Source organism: Mixophyes fleayi, chromosome 8, assembly GCF_038048845.1.
Source record: "Mixophyes fleayi isolate aMixFle1 chromosome 8, aMixFle1.hap1, whole genome shotgun sequence".
NCBI lineage: Eukaryota > Metazoa > Chordata > Amphibia > Anura > Limnodynastidae > Mixophyes > Mixophyes fleayi.
In genome coordinates, this window is record NC_134409.1 from 109,247,801 (window position 1) to 109,268,692 (window position 20,892).

General features: G+C 40.3%; 2 protein-coding genes across 2 annotated transcripts; one reads left to right on the forward strand and one right to left on the reverse strand.

Annotated features, from left to right (window-relative positions):
• Positions 1-1,282: 1,282 nt before the first annotated feature.
• On the reverse strand, positions 1,283-8,265 carry MKRN2 (makorin ring finger protein 2). Its single transcript, XM_075183155.1, has 8 exons — positions 8,153-8,265; positions 6,855-6,983; positions 5,342-5,514; positions 4,812-5,113; positions 3,726-3,940; positions 3,319-3,429; positions 2,656-2,800; positions 1,283-1,536 (listed from the first exon to the last, which is right to left on the reverse strand). Exons 1-8 carry the CDS (start codon positions 8,176-8,178, stop codon positions 1,393-1,395), a joined length of 1,245 nt encoding a protein of 414 aa, XP_075039256.1. The 5' UTR covers positions 8,179-8,265; the 3' UTR covers positions 1,283-1,392.
• A 7,473-nt stretch (positions 8,266-15,738) lies between these two features.
• On the forward strand, positions 15,739-19,657 carry MKRN2OS (MKRN2 opposite strand). The gene is made up of 4 exons (XM_075184110.1): positions 15,739-15,996; positions 17,207-17,256; positions 18,436-18,598; positions 18,683-19,657. The coding sequence occupies exons 1-4, from the start codon at positions 15,782-15,784 to the stop codon at positions 18,888-18,890; spliced, it is 636 nt and encodes a 211-aa protein (XP_075040211.1). The 5' UTR covers positions 15,739-15,781; the 3' UTR covers positions 18,891-19,657.
• The last annotated feature ends 1,235 nt before the right edge of the window (positions 19,658-20,892 follow it).

Genomic DNA, 20,892 nt, shown 5'->3' on the forward strand with positions numbered 1-20,892 from the left:
GAGTAGATGAGGTACAGTCATGGGCAAAAGTTTTGAGAATGACACAAATATTATTTTTCACAAAGTCTGCTGCCTTAGTTTTTATGATGCCAATTTGCATATACTCCAGAATATCATGGACTGATCAGATGAATTGCAATAAATTTCAAAGTCCCTCTTTGCCATGACAATGAACTTTTATCTCAAAAACAACATTACCAATGCATTTGTCTTGCCACAAAAGAACCAGCTGATATCAGGTTAGTGATTCGCTCGTTAACACAGGTGAGTGTGTGGACAAGGACAAGGCTGGAGATCACTATCATGCTGATTGAGTTAGAATAACAGACTGGAAGCTTTAAAAGGAGGGTGGTGCGTGAAATCATTGCTCTTCCTCTGTTAGCCATGGTTACTTGCAAGGAAACACGTGCAGTAATCATTGCTTTGCACAAAAAAGGCTTCACAGGCAAGGATATTGCTGCTAGTAAGATCACACCTAAGTCAACCATTTATCAATTATCAAGAACTTCAAGGAAAGATGTTCACCAAAGAACATCCAGCAAGCGCCAGAACGTCTCTCAAAGCGGATTCAGCTGCGGGATCGGGGCAGCACCAGTGCAGTTTGCTCAGTAAGTGCAGCAGGCAGATGTAAATGCATCTGCACAGACAGTGAGGCAAAGACTTTTGGAGGATGGCCTGGTGTCAAGAAGGCAAACAAAGACGACACTTCTCTCCAGGAAAAACATCAGGGACAGACTGATATTCAAAACATTGAAAATTGGGTCCAGGGCCAGGAAACTCCCCAGACCTTAATCCCATTGAGAACTTGTGGTCAATCTTCAAGAGGCGGGTGGACAAACAAAAACCCCAAAATTCTGACAAACTCCAAGCATTGATTAGGCAAGAATGGGCGGCCATCAGTCAGTATGTGACCCAGAAGATGATTGACAGCATGCCAGGGCGAATTGCAGAGGTCTTCAAAAAGAAGGGTCAACACTGCAAATATTGACTCTTTGCATAACCTTAATGTAATTATCAATAATTTGACACTTATGAAATGCTTGTAATAGCATAGCAACATCTGACAAAAAGGTCTAAAAACATTGAAGCAGAAAACTTTGTGAAAAATAATACTTGTGTCATTCTCAAAACTTTTGGCCATGACTGTAGGTGCTAGGTTTTCTGATCAGTGATGTGGTAACAGGAGAAGCCACTACTGATCTGTTACTTATAACCCTTTATCTGCACCAATTCTCATTTCCTAACATGTCTTTAAAATGTTCATTATCACAGAGCAAAGTAGTCACGAGTCTCAGTTTTATTTTATTTTTTTAGTGAAAAGGACACTTTATTCTGCCACCACACTAACCCCAGACAAGCAGTTTCTAGTCTATGCATTCTAATAAATAGATTTCAGTTAAAAGAAGTTGCTGCCTGCTCATCGGCACCCGACAGGTGCATGAAGAGGTCCCCAAGTTCTGTCACGTCGTCGGTGCTGGAACCACTTTGATTTTCTCGATCTTCAATGAAGTCCCATAGCCTGACAGCGTTGAAGAACTGCATTAAAATGAAGAAGAATTTAAGAGATATTATTGTGATTACAAGGACACCGCTCCTTTATAGACTAAATGGTGGTAATCACAGACGTGGGAATACCACAACTCAAGCCACAGATTCTCTCCCTTCAAATGGCACAATTGTTTCTGGTTCCCCAAATGACTAATGTAAGTAACGGCGATGAGAGCTCAATAATCCCGATAAAGATTACATCCTGGAGAAATGGGTGTGTGGATCCGCGCTCCCTAGATATGGAGTGTGTAATGGGTAAAGCTGCCTGAGGGGACAAATGGTGTATATGGAAGTTCCAACCATTTAAATGGCTAGAGCAAGGCAAAAATGGATGGTCCCCTTGGCACCAAGATAACCAGAAATGGTATAGATACAAACAAAATAAAATATACAGCTTCATTGCTGGTGTATACAAACAAGTTATAGAAATAGGTTGCAATCTTGGGTAGATATAATATTAATCCATGGGGACTATCCATTTTTGCAAATATTACATCCTATTGTCTTACTTGTATATGTAGCAAAAAAGGCTCATCCCCATTTCTCACTAAGAAAAAAAATACACTGCAAATGTCTTGTACTGTAGTGGTTAATGATTCTGTTTTTCTTTTTAATGTCTAATATAGGAGGTACTGTCTTCTAATAAATCTGCTTACCCGATCTAACCAAAATAAGAGTGTGCATTACTTCTTACGTCACTGTCCCCCTGCTCTATCGCCTCTTGTATCTTGACCAGGAACAAGAACGAACTGCAGACCACAAACTATGCCCACTTTAATTTAGGTTTGCCCCTCTGCTATATGATTGGTAGTGGAGCTGGGGCAATCAAGAAGTAAACAACAGAGCAGAGATGGTCAAACCTTAATTCAAAGTTTGTGGTCAATCGTTGTCCCTGGCTCCTAGAGCCAACAGGGATAGTGAAGGAAATATACTAGATTGCAGAACAGATCATCTAATACACAGACACACTACAAAAAGTTCTCTTTTTTGTTTTCTAATGTAGAGCAAGTAAATTTACCCTATATATAAACTTCCTTCAAGCTATCCTTTTCTTAGATTAACCAAATAGTAAAAGTAACAAATGAATCAATTCCACGTGGATCTTACCCGGACCGTGCCTTCCGATCCCAACTGTTTCCGTGGTTTCTCTGGATCTGCTCTGGTACCATCAGGATACATGTGCAAGTAGAGACACTTTCCCCCAAAAGGGCAGGTTCCACGCCCCTGATCAAAATACTTACAGGCCTTTTTACTGAAACAGAAGGAGAATCTATAAGGAACTGTATTGCTTGGTGCTTTGCAGACTTCTGGTATATTCTTAAAACACTGGATAAAATTATGGCCCAAGGAGACCAACTCAGACTTGTGAAATGCATTTATCTAATCACAATTTCTTTGAATTGAAAGGATAGGTCATCAACACAGAGAGTATATATGCGGAATTAAAAAGGACAAAGTCAAAAGAAAGTATTGCATTGTCTCTCTCCTAGAGATACACACAACATAACCGTAGCAGACACTTTTGACCCAAACCCTTAGCAAGCAGCATCATGGTGACACCCAGTTTACTTCCCTGTTGGGAGTATGATACAGAGGAGAAAAGAGTGGTGTTACCAGCCATTTACACCAAATTCAAGAAAGTTTATATTCATAGGTTAAAAGTTTTTCAGTTTTTCTGCAGTAATAATCCCCAGAAACGGACCCACAGAACGTATTGCAATATCTTTATAAATGTAAGTTTTCAGTACATATTACAATAGTCACACTCACCCCATTCCTTGCTTAAAAGCCTCAATAAGGTCGTCCTTCTTGCTCTGATCTTCCACCCAATACACACTGGGGATCACAAACTCTGATATCACACGACATTCTGGACATGACCTGGTAAGGAGAACAGAGAACATAACATAGGTAGAGCAGGCACAGTGTGTGACATGTTACAAGTGCTGGGGTAACCCTCATACAGATGCACCATGTAACCCAGACACGCAACCAACAACATCAGTATGTAGTCATACAAAGGAAAAATGGCAGAGCAGAGGAAAGAGGAGACATGTAGCCTTCGACAGATCAAATGAGTAGTGTGAAGTTACATAAATTAGAGGTTACAAAACTAAGGGCCAAATGCATCCATGACAATCCTTAGACTGCGGTGTGATGTCAGTGCTGTTACTCACTTTATAACCGGGTTCTCAAACTGTTTGGCACATCGCCATTGTCTGATGCAGGTGAGGCAATACGTGTGATTGCAGTTGGACAGAATCCCGAATCTACGCTCAGAGTGTGAGAGCTTCTCATACACGACCTCCATACAGATACTGCAAATCTTATCCTGACTGGCCTGGAAGGCAAAAGCTTTCTCCATCTCAAGCTCGAAGGTCGCCATGCACAACTGGAGGAGGAAGCAGATGCAGGGTGTAAATATATTAACAATGGAGCAACACGATCACAGAATGTGCTCCATCCTATTAAAAATACAACCTATAACTCAACTTAACATTAAAATATTTGAGAACAAAAAACTAACATCCAAAAATAGATATTCAAATATTTGGAACTTGTCAGAACTAAAGATATTGGACTCCAAGGGGGAGACTCAATTGGTTCCTGACAGACATCATCCTGCTCTCACTGCTGTCATTACAGTAAGGAATCTCCGCTTATTTTTCCTTACACTATATGGGGTGCAAAAATAAGCTGAGATTTCTGCCCCAACATCAGCATGATGCGTCTCCAGGGACTGTTCCTGAGACACATCGCGCTGAATTGAATCTCCCCCCAACACAGCAGTGAGCACAATGAAGTCTAATATGATCTATAACAGAGGGTAGTATCATGCACATTGCTAAGAAGCAAGGGTGCAAACATTTTATGCAATAAACAATTTACAGGTATGATATTTGTGAACGTACCCGATGTCTTGATGCTAGAGCGAGTCCTATGTTCAGAAAATGTTATACTACAGGAATAGTGTATTCACCTAACATACAGGAACTACAAATCGTCTCTTTGTATATTTAAATGAACCAATAATTGTCCCGGGAAATAAACATTTTAATACATACTTAAAAGTTAAGCTCTTAGCCCAGGCTAATGAAGTGAACAGCATAAAGGAGATTGGTATCTTAAATAAAGCAGGGTGACTTTGTAACACACCCTCATATAAAAGTTCCTTCTTGTATAGAAATGATTTATGTTTTATCTAGAACAATAAAAGTCTAAAGAGAGAAGATGGAAACAGTAGTAACATGAGCCCAGCACACCTTTTCATGTGATTTCCTCTGTTCCTGGTCATAGGGGTGAAGCACTTGCAGACTGCATATGTCACACACTTCGCCATGGAGATACACGCAGGTCTCCCCGTAGTTACATGTTCCAGCAGCTGCATAGGGGCACAGCTGCTGCGGGTCTCCAGGATAGGGAGTCGCAGCTTCCACTTCTTCCAGTCCTGTACAGATGGCATCCAGGTAAGAATGGGGTTTATCGCCAACTTGTGCATCACCGCAGTAGTGGGAGCTGGGAGCAGGGTTTGATTGGTTCTTCTCTTCAGTCAATCCACATAGATCTGATAGAAATAAAAAAAAAAAAAACAATCAAAATCCACAAATAAAAGATCTGCTATAATAAAAAAAAAAGGAAGGAAAAAAAAAAAAAAAAAAAAAAAAGAGTCCATGTCCTCAAAATCAACCGATTCAGTGAATTTTATGGTTAGCGAGAAACCACACATTGGGCTGGTTTCCTCGTTGGGAATTACTTGTATAGCTTACGGGAATATGAGAGCTCTAATACTCACCACGATCTCTGAGTACAACGGTCTTCTTCTCACGCTTCTGGGGGGTGCATTTGGGAACGACTGGTGTGGTTTCTTGCTCAGGTGGTGATGTGGACGGGGTCTCTGCGGTGGCTGCTGGTAGGTCTTGGGAGAAGTAAACTAAAGGAGAACCTGAAGGTTTCACATGATCATATCTGTCGGAAAAAAAAGTAGAAGATCCATGATATGACTAATTTACTCTGATGGGATGTAATAATCTACATACTTGGAAGTGGAACTAAACGCAAAGGTTTTAAATAAACATTCATTCCCCTCAGTGGTATTTTGCCAAGGCTCAGAGTGTTTGTGCTGGATAACGGTGGTCTCAAATCAGTAAGTGTGAATACTATTATGCTCAGATATATAAAATCTCAAAGCATAATGGGAGAGAAGTCTATACACAGCAGACATTCCTGCTTCCAGAGCAAAAGAATCATCTACATACAAGGCACACACAAAAATTATGACTGACTCAATCACCAAATTGCAAATGAAAACATAGGAAGATATTTATATGTATTACTGTGCAAAAAGGGGGAAACAACAGGTCCTCTTCTCTGGTGTTATCACATGGATTTCCCAATGATACCTAAACAGAGCTAATCATCATCCTACCTCCCCACAAATCTATCTTATCATCACCACCACAATATCCTTAGTCTCCCAAATCAATTACCTTGATTCTAGCCTCTGCTTTACTCCTTACATCCATCGTGCCTGGCTGCCATGTAACCTCCACCTTTGAAATATTGCCAGAATATGCCCTTTTCTTACCAGAATTCCACTAAAGCCCTTATCCAACCTCTCCTGCCTCTATTACTGCAACCTCCTCCTAGCTGGCATTCCCATGACCCATCTGTCCCCACTACAATCTATCCTAAATGCTGCAACAAGGCAGATCATCTTCTCTTTCTGCTCCACGTGCACCACTCTGAAAATCACTAAACAGACTCCTCGTCCCATCCAGAATCCGATTCAAATTACTCACTTTTCTCTCTAAAGTTCTCAATAAAACCACCATTTCATATATATATATATATATATATATATATATATATATATCTCACACCCTGTTAAAGCTGCCCCTTGCCTCCTCTCTGATAACCACCTACTAGACTTCTCCTGTGCTGTTACCCACCTATGGCATTCCCAATGAGACACTCCCCCAGCCTTTAAATTCACTTTTAAAACCCACCTCTTTACTAGAGCCTACCGTACTCCCACCTATACTATTCACACTGGTACATCATCACTGCTATCCCAGTCTCCACTGAGTCGCACCGTTCCTCTTGTCTCACCTCTGCCCTTTTCCCACTAGACTGTAAGCTCTCACAAGCAGGGCCTTCCCTGTACTTTTTTTTTGTAAAACTTGTATATCCCTGTTTTATGTATATTAAGTTTTCTGCAATGTCCAGGACTGATGAATGCTATAGCACCTTACAAATCAATGAAAATAAAAATAAAAGAGAAAATAAATGATGCGCTAGTTCCATACCTACAGCGGGATCCATACGCACACTGTCCTTTTTGGTAGAAACGGCAAATGGTTGAAGGTTTACTTGTTGTTAAGTCGTGTGAAAACAAACAGCGAGTTCCTTCTCGACATACGCCATGTATGAAATACCTGAAAACAGAGATTCAATTATTTATTACTACCTGCAGGTACAAACAAAACTGAAATTTTGCAATATTGACATAATTAGATACTCTTGTTGCAGTCAGATTATTAGTAAGACCAGTTTAAACATCTACAAACAACTGAAAAAGCAACAAATCCACATTTGGATAACTGTATTTGCTTACAGTCTACATGGTACACTAATACAGATATTTGTTACTTTGTAAAATGGATGAGAGAAGTTCCATTTTTGTTGCTGCACCAGGCAGCAAGGTAGTTTGGCCAGTCACTACCTGTGAGGGAGCAGAGTATATTTTAGGTTAAGTGGTACTTTTATTCTAAGAAAAGCTCTGTACATTGTTTCTGCCAGTACAAAATCTGCTTCTTTAAAAAATCTGCAGGACACATCTCACTATCACAGTTGCTTAATTTCTCCCCCCAACTTGTACTACTCAGTGCCCCCGAACTCACTGGACTTTAGTCACACAAAGGACCTCTCAGATAGGACAGACACCCACAGGACCCTATACCCCTCCCCCCAATTACTTTCACAAGCTTCAACAGGACCCTATTACCCTCCCCCCCAATTACTTTCACAACCAACAGGTCCTTCCTACTCACACAGGACCCTATACCCCTCCCTCCAACTACTCTCACATAAGACAATCAAAGGACCTTATATCCCTCCCTCTAATAACTTTCACATAGAATAGCCACCGACCTTCCTACTCACACAGTACCCTATACTCCTCCCCCAATTACTCTTCCATAGGACAATATGACATAAGACAATAAATTTCACATAGGATAGCCACCGTCCCTCCTACTCACACAGGACCCTATACCCCTGTCCCCCTCCAACAAGTCACCTTCCTACTCACACAGTACTCTATACTCCTCCCCCAAATACTCTCATATAGGACAATCACCACTACCACCTTCCGGCCGACCTAAACTCAATAGTCCCCACATAGGACAGCCAGACACCCACTCACACACAGATGGCTCTACAGTAGCCCCCCACCTACTCCCACTAGTAATCATTACCCCCACACAGTGCACTTAGATCATACTTAGGTCATACAGTACATTGTTCAGATCCCCTATATGAGCACATACGACATGTGTCAGCCACTCGTGATGGGGGGACCGACATACCCGATTGGTGCACTTACCTGCATGTCACGTGTCTGGTACTCATGGCTCGGACCGGTTACAAACGTCACGCGTGTTATTGTTGCCGAGATCTCTCCCGATAGCCCCTCCCCTTCTCCCACCAGTGTCCGCCCCAGGCCAGCGACACGACCTGACGTCACAAGTCGTGCACTGCCATCACCGCTCCGCTCGGAAATTTGACGAGCGCTTGAGTTCCGGTCTGGAGAGTGCCTTCCTGAGGGACTAGCTGGATTATATTATGGCCATAACTGGAATTGTTTGCATAATTAAGCTTTTAAAAGACCACTAAACATACAAGTTAAATAAAATGGCTACTAATAGCATTCACAAACGTATGGAAAGGTTCCTCTATCTATCAAGCTATCCACACATCCTCCAAACATGGATACTGTAGCAAGAAAAAACGATTACATTGTTTTAATGTTATTTTATGCAACTTCTTTTTACAGTGCTGTACAATATACTAAAAAAAAATTATGTGCACATCATGTCTATAATACACAGCACATATCTGTCAACAGATATTCAAACAAAAAATCACATACACTAGTCTTATATAGCACCATACCAGGGTTAGGCTGTAACCAGCATCAGTCACTGTATCAACATCTCCCTGTGAGGAAGTTTGCCTTGTGATGACACTACCTCACAGGTGATCAGAAGGTAAAATGAAAATATTGTCGTTGACATAATCCATCTCTGACACTGGATGCGAGAAGGCCTTTTACAGGGGGGCATGGCCATCCATGAAACAAACTTAAATTTAATTCAGCTTCAAAGACAGATTTCAAAAAAACTTCTTTAACCTAATTTTCATTGGTAACTCTGTGTTAACATCACTAAATCCTATAATCAATTATCTAAAGACTAATTATCCACCCTTTAGATTTAGTACATTGGGAAAATGTTATATATCATGGATAAGTAGAAGTAATAGAATACATTTGAATGTCCTCCCCAAAATCCTCTATTTGTTCCAAACCATAGCAGTTAGGGTGCTGAATCAGACTGACAATAATTTCCAGCCAACTTGCAATAAATTCACATGGGATCATAAAAACTACGTATGAGAAACCCAATATTGACCAGGGCACCTGCCTTGGGACATCTTGATTTCCCTCTATTCCACAGATACTATGACCCCACTTGTCTGAGCCAACATCTGGCCTGAGACACCAAACCACAGGTTAAAAGCTGGGCAGACATGGAAAAAAATTTAGTTGGAGAAAACCTATTTGAATTTATCCCATGGCATCAAAAACAACACAGACCGATATCAGCCTTATACATCTCCACAGTTGCTCTAACCCAGGCTTCTTGGGATAATGCTAACAGAGGACTCCACCTATCAGATGAAAAGCACCACCATATGAAAAGCAGCAGGTATCACACATTTCCTTCAGTAATAGATGATTTTCTTCCAATGTCATTAAGTAAACTTCAAGAAAAAAACGAAATCCCAAATAATAATACTTTTCGCCAAAATCTCAAAATACAATACTATGTGCACACTAGCCTCAAAGAAGCCCCAAGACGAAAACTCTCCCCAATAGAACTTAGATGCATTTACAACTTCAACCACAAGGGTACAACCCCTACTCTGACTCCAGAAACACCAACTTTAGAATCCCTCGTATTGGCTTGAGAAACAGACACAGGAGACCATTTGGAGGCAGAAGTCTGGGAAAGAAAATCCATGAGCTTACTGTAACAAGAAGGGTCGTAACAGGGGCGAATGCCCAGGGCGCAACGCTGAAGGGGGCGCAATTTAGGAATATTTTAGGTTCATTTGGTTAGAATTGAAGGCTAGGGGGGCGGCATTTGTCTTTCTCGCCCCAGGCGCTAGAATTCTAAGTTACAGCTCTGGTAACAAGCTCAATTAGTGTAGCTATTTAGGAAAATTCCTTGCAGGATTGTCTCTAAAAAATGTTAACAAATGTATAGATAGGCTTATAACGCACATTTCCTGCGCAGCCAAGCAGTTGATCGCATGAAAAAACAATCCCTACTCACCCAAGAAGTAAACTACATTTGGTTTATCACCAACGTGGAGCACATTACTAGTCTATAACACAACACAATAAGGACATTTCATAAACTATAGGATTCATGGTAAAACTACCATTCCATCCCGGTACTATGCTCCTCTTAAAACATAAACACAAGGTGGATAACCCTCAGACTTACATCCATGCCGTTCTGTCCCTCTTTTAATCCCCCTTTTTCTCCCTAACCACTACTCCCCCATGTCCCTTATCTTATTAATTCAACCACCTCATCCAATTCCCCATAACTCAGCACATCGATTACCCAACCTGGGATGAAAAGTAAAAATCATTAAGTCTCTGACTCAAATTACTAAACCTGCAGAGCATAGCACATTAGGCTGACAACTAAATTGTACTTTCATATTTAATGTTTGACCATACTTGTCAACTCTCCCTGAATGTCAGGGAGACTCCCTGAAATAGGGGTGATCTCCCTCACTCCCTGAAGACTCTGGCATTCTCCCTGATGCTGAGCCAGTACAAGACGTGGTTGGCTTCGCCATCTGTGGCATGATGAGACAGTTCAGAAATTGAGTCCTGTGTCCATGTATTGATGCCTATGGAGGTGGCCATTTTCATGGAGACCAATATTTAATCAAAGACTGACAGGTAAGACAACATGACTTTAGTAATGGAGACAGAAATGTAAAAGACACTTCAGTCTCTAGAGATTCAATAGCTGCTTTTCATTAATGCATAGTTGCCTACTCACCCGGAATGTCCGGGAGACTCCCGCATTTCTGGGAGACCAGGGCAACCTCCCGGTTCTCGACCCTGCAATAGATAAGGGGTGGGGATTAATGAGGTAAATATTGCGTCACCTTAGCTTCGCCCACTGCTGTAATTGGACAAAATTGTGACAACCGTTTAGGGGTGGGCCCAAAATGATGCAATTTATCAAGCCCCGCCCCCGTGCACCATCCTCCCCCGGGATCTCCCTGAAGCCAACGAGAAAAAGTTGGCAAGTATGTGTTTGACATGTTCTTAATTGGACACAGTTTATATATATATAGTTTTCAATATCACAATTGTTTACAAACAAATGTATATAACCCTGATTTGTTCTCTTGTATCATCTGTGAATGTTATAAATCAAGTTTTGTATTATTTCAACTTAAATAAAGAGAATTTAAAAAAGAAAATAGTGTAATTGAAAGGTTCTCATAATGGGGAAGTTTAGTTTTCTACACACATCAGACTTCCTGTATTTAAACCTATTAAAGGATAGTGCAAGAAGTCTCTTTTTGTCTGAAATGGCTTACAAGAAACAAGTAACTTGTACTCAGCTGCAAGTTAACTTAAATCATACTTGCCTATGTTTGGGACCTCCCCTCCAGAGACCCAAAAAGGGAGATCCAAGGGGCGAGTCCTGTGATGTGATGACACAATTAGCGTCATTGTTACCCCACTGCGCAATGATGTAATAGTGTCAGCGTACAGTGGGGATCAGGAAAGGAATAATGTCATATATATATATATATATATATATATATATACATACATACATACATCATCATCGTCGTCACCACTTATTTATATAGCGCCACTAATTCCGCAGCGCTGTACAGAGAATTCACTCACATCAGTCCCTGCCTCATTGGGGCTACAGTCTAAATTCCCTAACACACACACACACACACACACACACACACACACACACACACACACACACACACACACAATGATAGACACAGACTAGGTTCAATTTGCTAGCAGCCAATTAACCTACCAGTATGTTTTTGGAGTGTGGGAGGAAACCGGAGCACTTGGAGGAAACCCACGCAAACACACACACACACACATACACATATATATGTACAAGTTAACCCGTGCATGATACTCTTGCATTCCAGTCAAATCAAGCTACTTAAGGTGTTAAAAAGGTTCTTGTCATGCATTTGGGCCTAGCCCAGGCCTCCTCAGGGGAAGAGCGTTACTTCCCGACGCAAGCGCCCTTTTTTAACGTGGTTTTGTCCACATGTCACCACCTCATCATTTTTCTCCATCACCTCATCCTTCATCTTTATCGCCACATCTATCCAGATGTCTATCCAGACACATGGATCTCTCTCAGCGGTCCTGAGTATCACACTCCTCTCGCTCGGTCACCCCCGGCAACCACCAACCACTCCCCACTGTCACCCCCGGCAACCACCAACCACTCCCAACTGTCACCCCCGGCAACCACCAACCACTCCCAACTGTCACCCCCGGCAACCACCAACCACTCCCAACTGTCACCCCCGGCAACCACCAACCACTCCCAACTGTCACTTCTCCTTCAAGAAATATATATATATATTTTTTAAATCTTTATAAACACTTTTAACAATTAACAAATTAAATTAACAAATTAAAAACATCTTAATATACCAAATTTCAGCCCTTTCTGAGTTTTTTTTCCCACACACACACTAAGAATTTAGTAAGTCAGTGTATAACTCCGCCCAGCAGGTAGCGCTGCAGCTTGGTTTTTTTTTTCCTACACACACACAGACTAGCACACGCCACTAGGCTTTTATATTATAGATATATATATATATATATATATATATATATATATTGTTAATAATAACTTTTATTCAGGGCAACTGTTTGAACATTACTAGTAATTTATAGTACTATTACTTTAGCTCTTTATAGAATCGCTCTGCAAATAATAGTAATAATATAATAATACTGCAAGCTTCCCCAGAAGGGGAGGAGATGTGTACTATAACTTTGTGTGGGAGAAATTCTGGGGCATATCAAAAGTAAACCATTGGAGTTAGAGGTCATGTTGAGAGCAGTTAGCTGGTTAAACATTATTGTTTTATTCTGCAGATTTCTGTTTACATTGTTACAGCGCTGCCAGAGTCATCTTTGTATCTCTCTAGTGTGGCAAAAGTAAATGGTTTCTAGGGAAGGTGTTTGTAAATATTATTTTTGTACTTCTCGGGTTATTATCTTGTTTATTATTTATTCGTTTCTGACACAATAGATAGAATGGAAAGTACAACAATTAAAGACAGCTCTTGTGGTATTTATTAGACTTACAAGTGCATTTATAAGAAACAATATTTTTGCAGTTAGTAGGATGTGAATTACAACAATTAGAACCACTGATTGTGGTATTTATTAGACTGAAGAAAGACTTGACAAACAGATACATTTTTGTCTCAATTTGTAGGATGTAAATAACATCCATTAGAACCTATTTTTGTAGTGTTTATTAGACTAAAAAGGCATTATAGAGTTAGGTAAACAGAAAGACATCTCTGTCATTACCACAAAAAAACTAATTTTTGTAATTTATAGCGTATATATTACATAATGTATTACCACCTATTACAATATTTGTTACTGAATGGCTTTTATAAATTGAGTTAATATGCAAGCATATCTCTGTGACAGTTTGTATAAAGATCACAAAGATAACAGCTAACTAAGCTATTCAACTTTAATGAACCTATTAAATAACTGCGCTCCCTGGAATCTTAAGCATTTTAGTAACACCGAATACTGAACTGACGTTTTTGTTGGTTGTTGCAAATGGAAAACACCCCCCAAAATGTACCTTTTAATTTTGTGTGACATTCACTTAATTACAGTAAATCCTATGCTCCAGTGGGTCCCGCAAAGCTCCTTCTATCTTTTTCATGTGTGGGGCCTTTTGAAGCATTGAGGACATAACCAACTAACATTTCCCATTACGACACCCTTTATCCACCCAGACCACAGCCTTGATCCGATCATACATGTCCAATTTGAATGAAGCCATGCCCTTTTTCTGAAGACCACACTATATTTGGGTGCAGAAAATTAGGACTGTACTCCATGAAATGGAAACTCATAGAGAAGGGGCAGGGTGTCAAAGAGAGGTGTCAGCAACCAAGGCCGCCATGAGGGGAATACAGCCAGTACAGCTGTAAGGGGCCCGGACAGACATCTCTGATTTACTGTGATGAGGGAGTGGGGGGAGGTATGTACTGTGATGCGGAAGGGGGGAATTTATTATGAGGGAGAGGAGTCGCATGTAAAACGAAGAGGGACGGGGAGAGCATAGATTCTGATGGCAGCCCTGTCAACAACACTGCACTATGTTTGAATCGGCTCACATGAGGCAGGGAGAAGAGCAGCGTTGGGCCTTTGTGGGTGGGATGCTAGAGGACAGGACTGAAGCAGCATGGCAATTGCTTTATGACTTGATAAGCTGCATCAACACAGATTGTAGGTTTTGGCTGTAATAGTTCATAACTGCCCATTACAGGTATACTCCCAAGTTATAAACTATTGGTAAAGTTAAATAATTACATGTACAAGTACTATCCCAGTTTACTTACAGTATTGTTAATATTAACTACACAACACCACTTCTTTTATTTACTATGCTGGATTGTTTCGTATGCAATTCTTAGTATATTTATTGAGTTTGCAGATGTAGACAACTGCACAGTACCACTTCTTGTTCCGTTTCCTGGTGTAATTCTTGCCATCTTATGCAGCATGTACGGAATTCACCACTTTTCTTGTTCTGTGTCCTGGATCTAATCTCCATGCTTATTCTTCTGTACACCGCTGCAGCTTCTCTTGTTCTGTATGCTGGGTTAAAGTCTTGGTAATAGCTCCCTTTATGTGTGTAAAGCAGTGGTCAGGGAACAGGGGTAAATTACCCCAAATGGGGTAAAAATTTAATTCCTGGGGGTATTGCTGCTGATTTACATGCTGCCAGTTGGATTGTAGACCCCTTTAAATGTGAAATTGCTGTTGTACCATAGGAGCCTCAAGGGTTGGCAGAGGCACTTTTTGAGCTTCGATGCAATAATGAAGCACGTATTGCATTTGAAAACAAAGCAGATCTGTCATATTTTTGGATGTCAACAGCTGCAAAGGCATCAAAATTGCACATGATCAAGCAGTCAAAAGGTTGCGGCATTTTGCAACAACCTACCTTTGCGAACAAGGATTTTCTACTCTAACGAACATAAAAACAAAGCAGAGAAATCGATTGGACACTGAAGACTAAATCCAAATTGCTCTGACATCAAAATGCCCCAATATTGATGCTCTTGTATCAAAAATGAAGCAACATCATTTCTCCAAAACCTGAAGTTTTGAAGTTGAACTTTCAAAGAAATTTTGAATAGATTCAATAAAATTATGAATTACAATAATTAATAATATATGATTTACTTCCTGTCAAATCGTAACGTCGGCGCATCTAAATATATTTTAAAGGTAAAAAAGTTCCCTGACCCCTGGTGTAAAGCAAATGCTGCTATATGTTGTGTGTAATTCTCAGTATATGTTTTATTTTTTCTACAGTATGTTGTGTACCACTTCCTTTATTCTACATGCTACAATATTCCGCATTTGTCATTATTATCTAGCATGTGTTATGACTGTGTTGACTGGTTATGTAGGGAGCATATTTTTACATAACCTTTGCTGAAAGCCAGCACCAGGCTGTGGTCATTGCTCTGCTTTTCTCCCAGGATACACAGAGCTGCTGCTGAAGCCAGTTCAGGTGTTGTGTTTCTTCCTGTGTCATATGACATCAGTGACAGCCTTCATGTTGGTGATCAGGAAGAAGCAGAGATAATGCAGCCTATAGCACAGAGTCTAATAAAGTTTACTCACTGCGAGCGAGATATTTACAGTAGCTCTGTCCCCCAGCACTGCCCTATCTGTGGGCAAAATACAGTGAGTTCCTGGGATCTGGAGACCGCACCTGTCAGCATTCCCAGCCCTTTCGTCAATGCACACAGTGAAATATGCTCCTTTGTACTGAAGCCAACAAGAGGCCTATTTATAGGGTAAGTGAATAATTAAGCAGAGCAAATTCAATTATATTTTAATGTTTTGTTTTTTTTAAGATACAAAACAATCTCTAAGAACCCCGCCTAGTGTGTCTCTGTGTATAAAACAAAATAAATATATTATTATTAAATTCAGAAAGCTTGTTTACATTATACAAAGAAAAGGATGAGTGAATATATTACATGTTTTATAGGACTACAGCAAGAGTACACCTATGTCTGTGAGACACTTTGTTATTGGATAATAAAGGCACCAAAATACTAAATTTCCCATCATAATTTGGACATTAATGCAATGTTTTTGAAGTCTATATGGCTGACATATAACTTCACCTAGTAAATTGTGTGGTGGTTAATAGATACATATATTACAGATGAATTGGGGTTTCTGTGACCTCATTCCAGCTGTTGCAGCACTACAAGTCCCAGCACACCTTGTTCTCAAGTCTGATATAAGCAATACATCCATTGTTAGTGATGTTTGGCAAGTGCCAAATCATCCTGTATTGTATTTATGTGGACTATCCCAGCCTGATATAACATTTAGGGTCTGAGGGCCTGATTCGTTAAGGAACTTAGACAAGAAATTTACTAATATGGCTGAAACTCTGGGTTTAAAAAAGTGGAGATGTTGCCTATAGCAACCAATCAGATTCTAGCTGTCATTTTGTAGAAAGTACTGAATAAATGAAAGCTAGAATCCGATTGGTTGCTATAGGCAACATGCCCACTTTTTCAAACCCGCAGTTTAGTAAATATACCCCTTAGTGTGCATAATGGCATACAGAACCCTTTTGGCTAGTAAGAGTAATCTAGAAATCCAGGGCCTGATTCATTATGGAAAGTTAAGTAAAAAATTGAGTAAGTAGTCTCCTGGACAAAACCATGTAACAATGCAAGGGGTGCAAAGTAGCTTTCTATTTTGCACATCATTTAAATACTGTCTGTTTTCTCATGTAGCACACAAATACTTGATAGTTTATTTGTACACTGAAATTGAATGTTGATATTTCTGTGCTATATGAAAAAAATAGACAGTATTTAACTTATGTGCAAAATAGAAAACTAGTTTGCACCCCTTGCATTGTAACATGGTTTTGTCCAGGAAACTACTTACTCATTTTTTACTTAACTTCCCTTAATGAATCAGGCCCCCAGACTGTCTCTTCTGCTTATTGGCTGAATTTATTCTCATTGTTTCTTGTAGGGAGTACGATGGCTGTGCAGACCTACACGTCGGTATTGCCAGTTCTAAAGGTGAAGACATACTGTTACCAGTGTGTAGTAATTTCATAGCTGCCAACTCCATGTTGTGTAATTGAACACTCTGCTTCTGTGAAATTATTATTAATGCAATGCAGGTCTTTCCAACATTTATTAAGTTACTCATATAGCGCCTACATACTGAATGGCCCATTACTGAGAATATTTAACTCCTTCACCGCTGAGCCTGTTGGCACTTTTTGGGGTTTTCCTTATTCCAACATCAATATCAGTAATTTGTTTATGCAGTACCCAAAATTAGACCTTGTTTTTTCAGAAACCTTTGAATTATCAGAAGATACCATTAGCTTACTTATACCTCCTATGACTGCAAAAAAAATGGGCTAACGGTTTTTTTTTAATTGAAATTGCAAGAAAGCAAATGTGTGTATTTCTTTTCTAAACCCCACCAATAAATACTTAGTGGTTCTTGTTTTTCAAAACGAAATCTTGAAAATGACAAAGGATTTTTTTTATTATTTGCTAGTTTGCACCATCTTGAATTTTTTTAAAAGCCAGGATGTTGGAAACCTGTGCTCTCTTCCACCGTCACTGGACTTCTAATTATTTCTGTTGTATAGGATATTATTGTCTAGTGATCACCAGATAATAGCTATTAAGTTGGCTTTTCATTTGAAAGAGGGGTGCCTTAGAGTTTCTAGATGCCAAGATAAAGATAGAAGGGTGCCTTCACCCCATTCCCTGGCCGTTCCATTATTTTTCTGTAGGCAGTGGGTGAGAAGGTAGGATATAATGACATCATCGCGATGGCGTAATTAAGCCCGGCCAATAAGAAATAGCTATGGGGTTCAGGCAAGTAAAAATTTGACTTCTTTGAACCCTGTGTGCTAAGGTCGAGTCCCATTCTTCCTTGGCACTGAAGAGATTAATCATTCACATCAACCCTTGCCCTAGTGGAAGAAGTTAAATACATGATTTTGAAAGTGTTTTTAGCTTTTAATTCAAGATTAATAACTCCAGTCTCCTTACTATTTCACATCATGTTACTTGCCCTACGTGGGTGGCAGGGGAAGCTGAAGTTCCCTTCCCTTTCAATTGAGAAATAAGTGGGAACAAGTAGGGCAGTTGGCCTCAGGTCATGTCATAAACAGATCATGTTTAAATGAAAGAACCTTACATAAACTCAGGTTCCATATATGTTTCTTGTCCCAGGTATTGTGCACCATTACAATGAATCTGGCATTCACAGAGATAACACGGGCTGGGAGCAGTGCGTTAGCGTACCACTAGTGCCACCAGACCAGCACGCTCTCATTTATCAGTGGGATTGCTATCTAGAAGAGTTCTCCTCTACCGAGAGATGGCTCTCTCACAGGTATGTCTGGCAGACACTTCTCCACTGTGGACATTTTAAGGTTTCACTCCATAATTGATGTTTTATACCAAAACTCTTTTGTAGATATGATGAACAAGACCACAACTGCTATACATTTGCTCTGAGGTTTGTTAATAACCTGCTGCTTCTACAGGGGAAGAAAACGTTTACCAAAGAGGAATTTACAGAAAGATTTGTGTTACCAAGAACTCGAAGAGTCTCCAAGTACATTACCCTCTGTCATGAGGTAGCAGAGAATTATTTCTACATCATTGACCACTCTAGAAAATAGATCTATGGATGTAGTTGGTGCTATAATGGACAACCTGATCCATGGAAGATCCAGCAATACAAGTGCTACTTCCTGTGTGTGCTCACGCTTGGCGGCATTGTGGATATGAGTGAACTTTCAGAGGAATACATCTTCATTCCAATATAGGCTATTGATGAAATGACAGACAGGGGCGGATCTAGGAAATTGCTATACCCGGGGCGATTTTGGGGGGGCAATTTAGGCTCCGCCCCCTTTCCGACATCTAAGGCTGCCGGCGGCTGCACAGTATGTGCAGATCCGCTCGGCAGTGACAGTGTGCTGCCCTGATTGTGTTTAAAACACAATCAGAGCAGCCGGGCAGCACACTGTCACTGCCGAACGGACCTGCACAGTGTGCAGCTATCGGCAGCAAGCCCCTGCTAGGGGGGGCGATCGGGGCAATGGATCCGCCACTGATGGCAGATGGATATACACTGAATACTTTGACCCCCTTTTCCCCATCTCTTACCCAGAGATGTACAATGAAGTAGTTTGCAACTTATTTCAGTAGAAAAACACAAAACATCAATGTAGAGGCAATGACATGGATTGAAGCGGTACTTTCCTCTACAGTAAGCTTCATACTCAGCGGTTTGTTATAGTTCACAGAAGCAGTTACCACTCAAGGCCCAAACCCACCACAAAAGAAAAGTTGAGTATGAATGATTTGTTTCCCATGAAGTAGTTGTCTCGGGTAGTATCCCGCTTTTGTTTTATTATTAAACAAAAAAAAATGTATTACCTTCCCAGCACTAATAATTATATTCAATATATTGAGTTGTTTTTATTAATTTCTACTTGTTACTTGTATGCTACATGTTAGGGACACTTAGGGGGGTATTCAATTGTTCCTCCGGGCGCCGCCGGAACGAGTTAAAACTATTACCGTTTATACGGTAAACTTGCGCGTAAAAACCGTTAATACGGTAGTTTACTCGCTGAATTTCATCTCGCAGCTATCAGCGAGTAATTACCGTATAAACGGTAATAGTTTTAACGGGCTCGTTCCGGCGGCGCCCGGAGGAACAATTGAATACCCCCCTTTATATTAAGTTTCAGTGTTTTACATTCATTAAGTTTAATACTAATGGGGAAACCAGAAATGTTATTTTGGTCATATACAATCGTGGCCAAATATATTGGCACCATTGCACTATTTTCAAACAACTCCTAAATTCCTATAAACACAAGGTGAAATGAATAGTATTTGGTCTCCACAATGCTGTCGGTTAATATACAGAACCTTTGTTTTGGATTCTGCATTTAATACAGTATTTCCTTTTAAATCAGAAAAGGAAAATAAATGGAATTGACAAAATTATTGACACTCTAGTCCATTTGGTAACACAGCCTTTGGTCAAAATAACTGCAAGCAACAGCTTCCTATGGCCATGGATGAGCTTCCTGCACTTCTCTACCTGCCAGTCTGCATCACTCTTCTTGTGCAAACTGCTCCAATTCTCCAGATTTGAAGGTTCCTTCTCCCAATTGCTGATTTCAGATCTATCCACAGGGGTTCTATGGGATTTAGAGCTAGACTTACTGCTGGCCACTGCAGTCTTGCGTGGGTGCTTGTTGAATTGTGTTTGCAGTCATTGGGGTATATTTACTAAACTGCGGGTTTAAAAGTGGAGATGTTGCCTATAGCAACCCACCATTCAAACAACAGTGTGCTGCAATCTTCCATTACGTTTTCTACTTCCAAGGAGGTTGGCTGCAGTACCATGGGCCTTAAACTTCCTAACAACAGTATGTACAGTAAAGACGGGAACATCCAGGTCTCTGGAGATTGATTTGTAGCCTTGAGATTGTCCATGATTGGCTACAATCTTCTGCCTGACCTCTTCAGACAATTCTCTGCCTTTCTTTATCTCTGTGGTCCTTGCAGTCTACACAGTGACACGAACCAGTTGAAAGAGTCGCTTTCTCTGTTTAAGTTTGTTTAATAAGTAATTGTTATATTGCAGGCACTTGTTACTCA

Coding starts and splice junctions, on each gene's coding strand:
- MKRN2OS (XM_075184110.1), top strand. CDS start 15,782: ATGCAGCCTATAGCACAGAGTCTAATAAAGTTTACTCACTGCGAGCGA. Junction 17,257..18,435: donor CGGTATTGCCAGTTCTAAAG/GTGAAGACATAC, acceptor TTCTTGTCCCAG/GTATTGTGCACCATTACAAT. Junction 18,599..18,682: donor GAGAGATGGCTCTCTCACAG/GTATGTCTGGCA, acceptor ACTCTTTTGTAG/ATATGATGAACAAGACCACA.
- MKRN2 (XM_075183155.1), bottom strand. CDS start 8,178: ATGAGTACCAGACACGTGACATGCAG. Junction 6,984..8,152: donor ACCAGACACGTGACATGCAG/GTAAGTGCACCA, acceptor CTCTGTTTTCAG/GTATTTCATACATGGCGTAT. Junction 3,941..4,811: donor AGAGGAAATCACATGAAAAG/GTGTGCTGGGCT, acceptor TTCCTCCTCCAG/TTGTGCATGGCGACCTTCGA.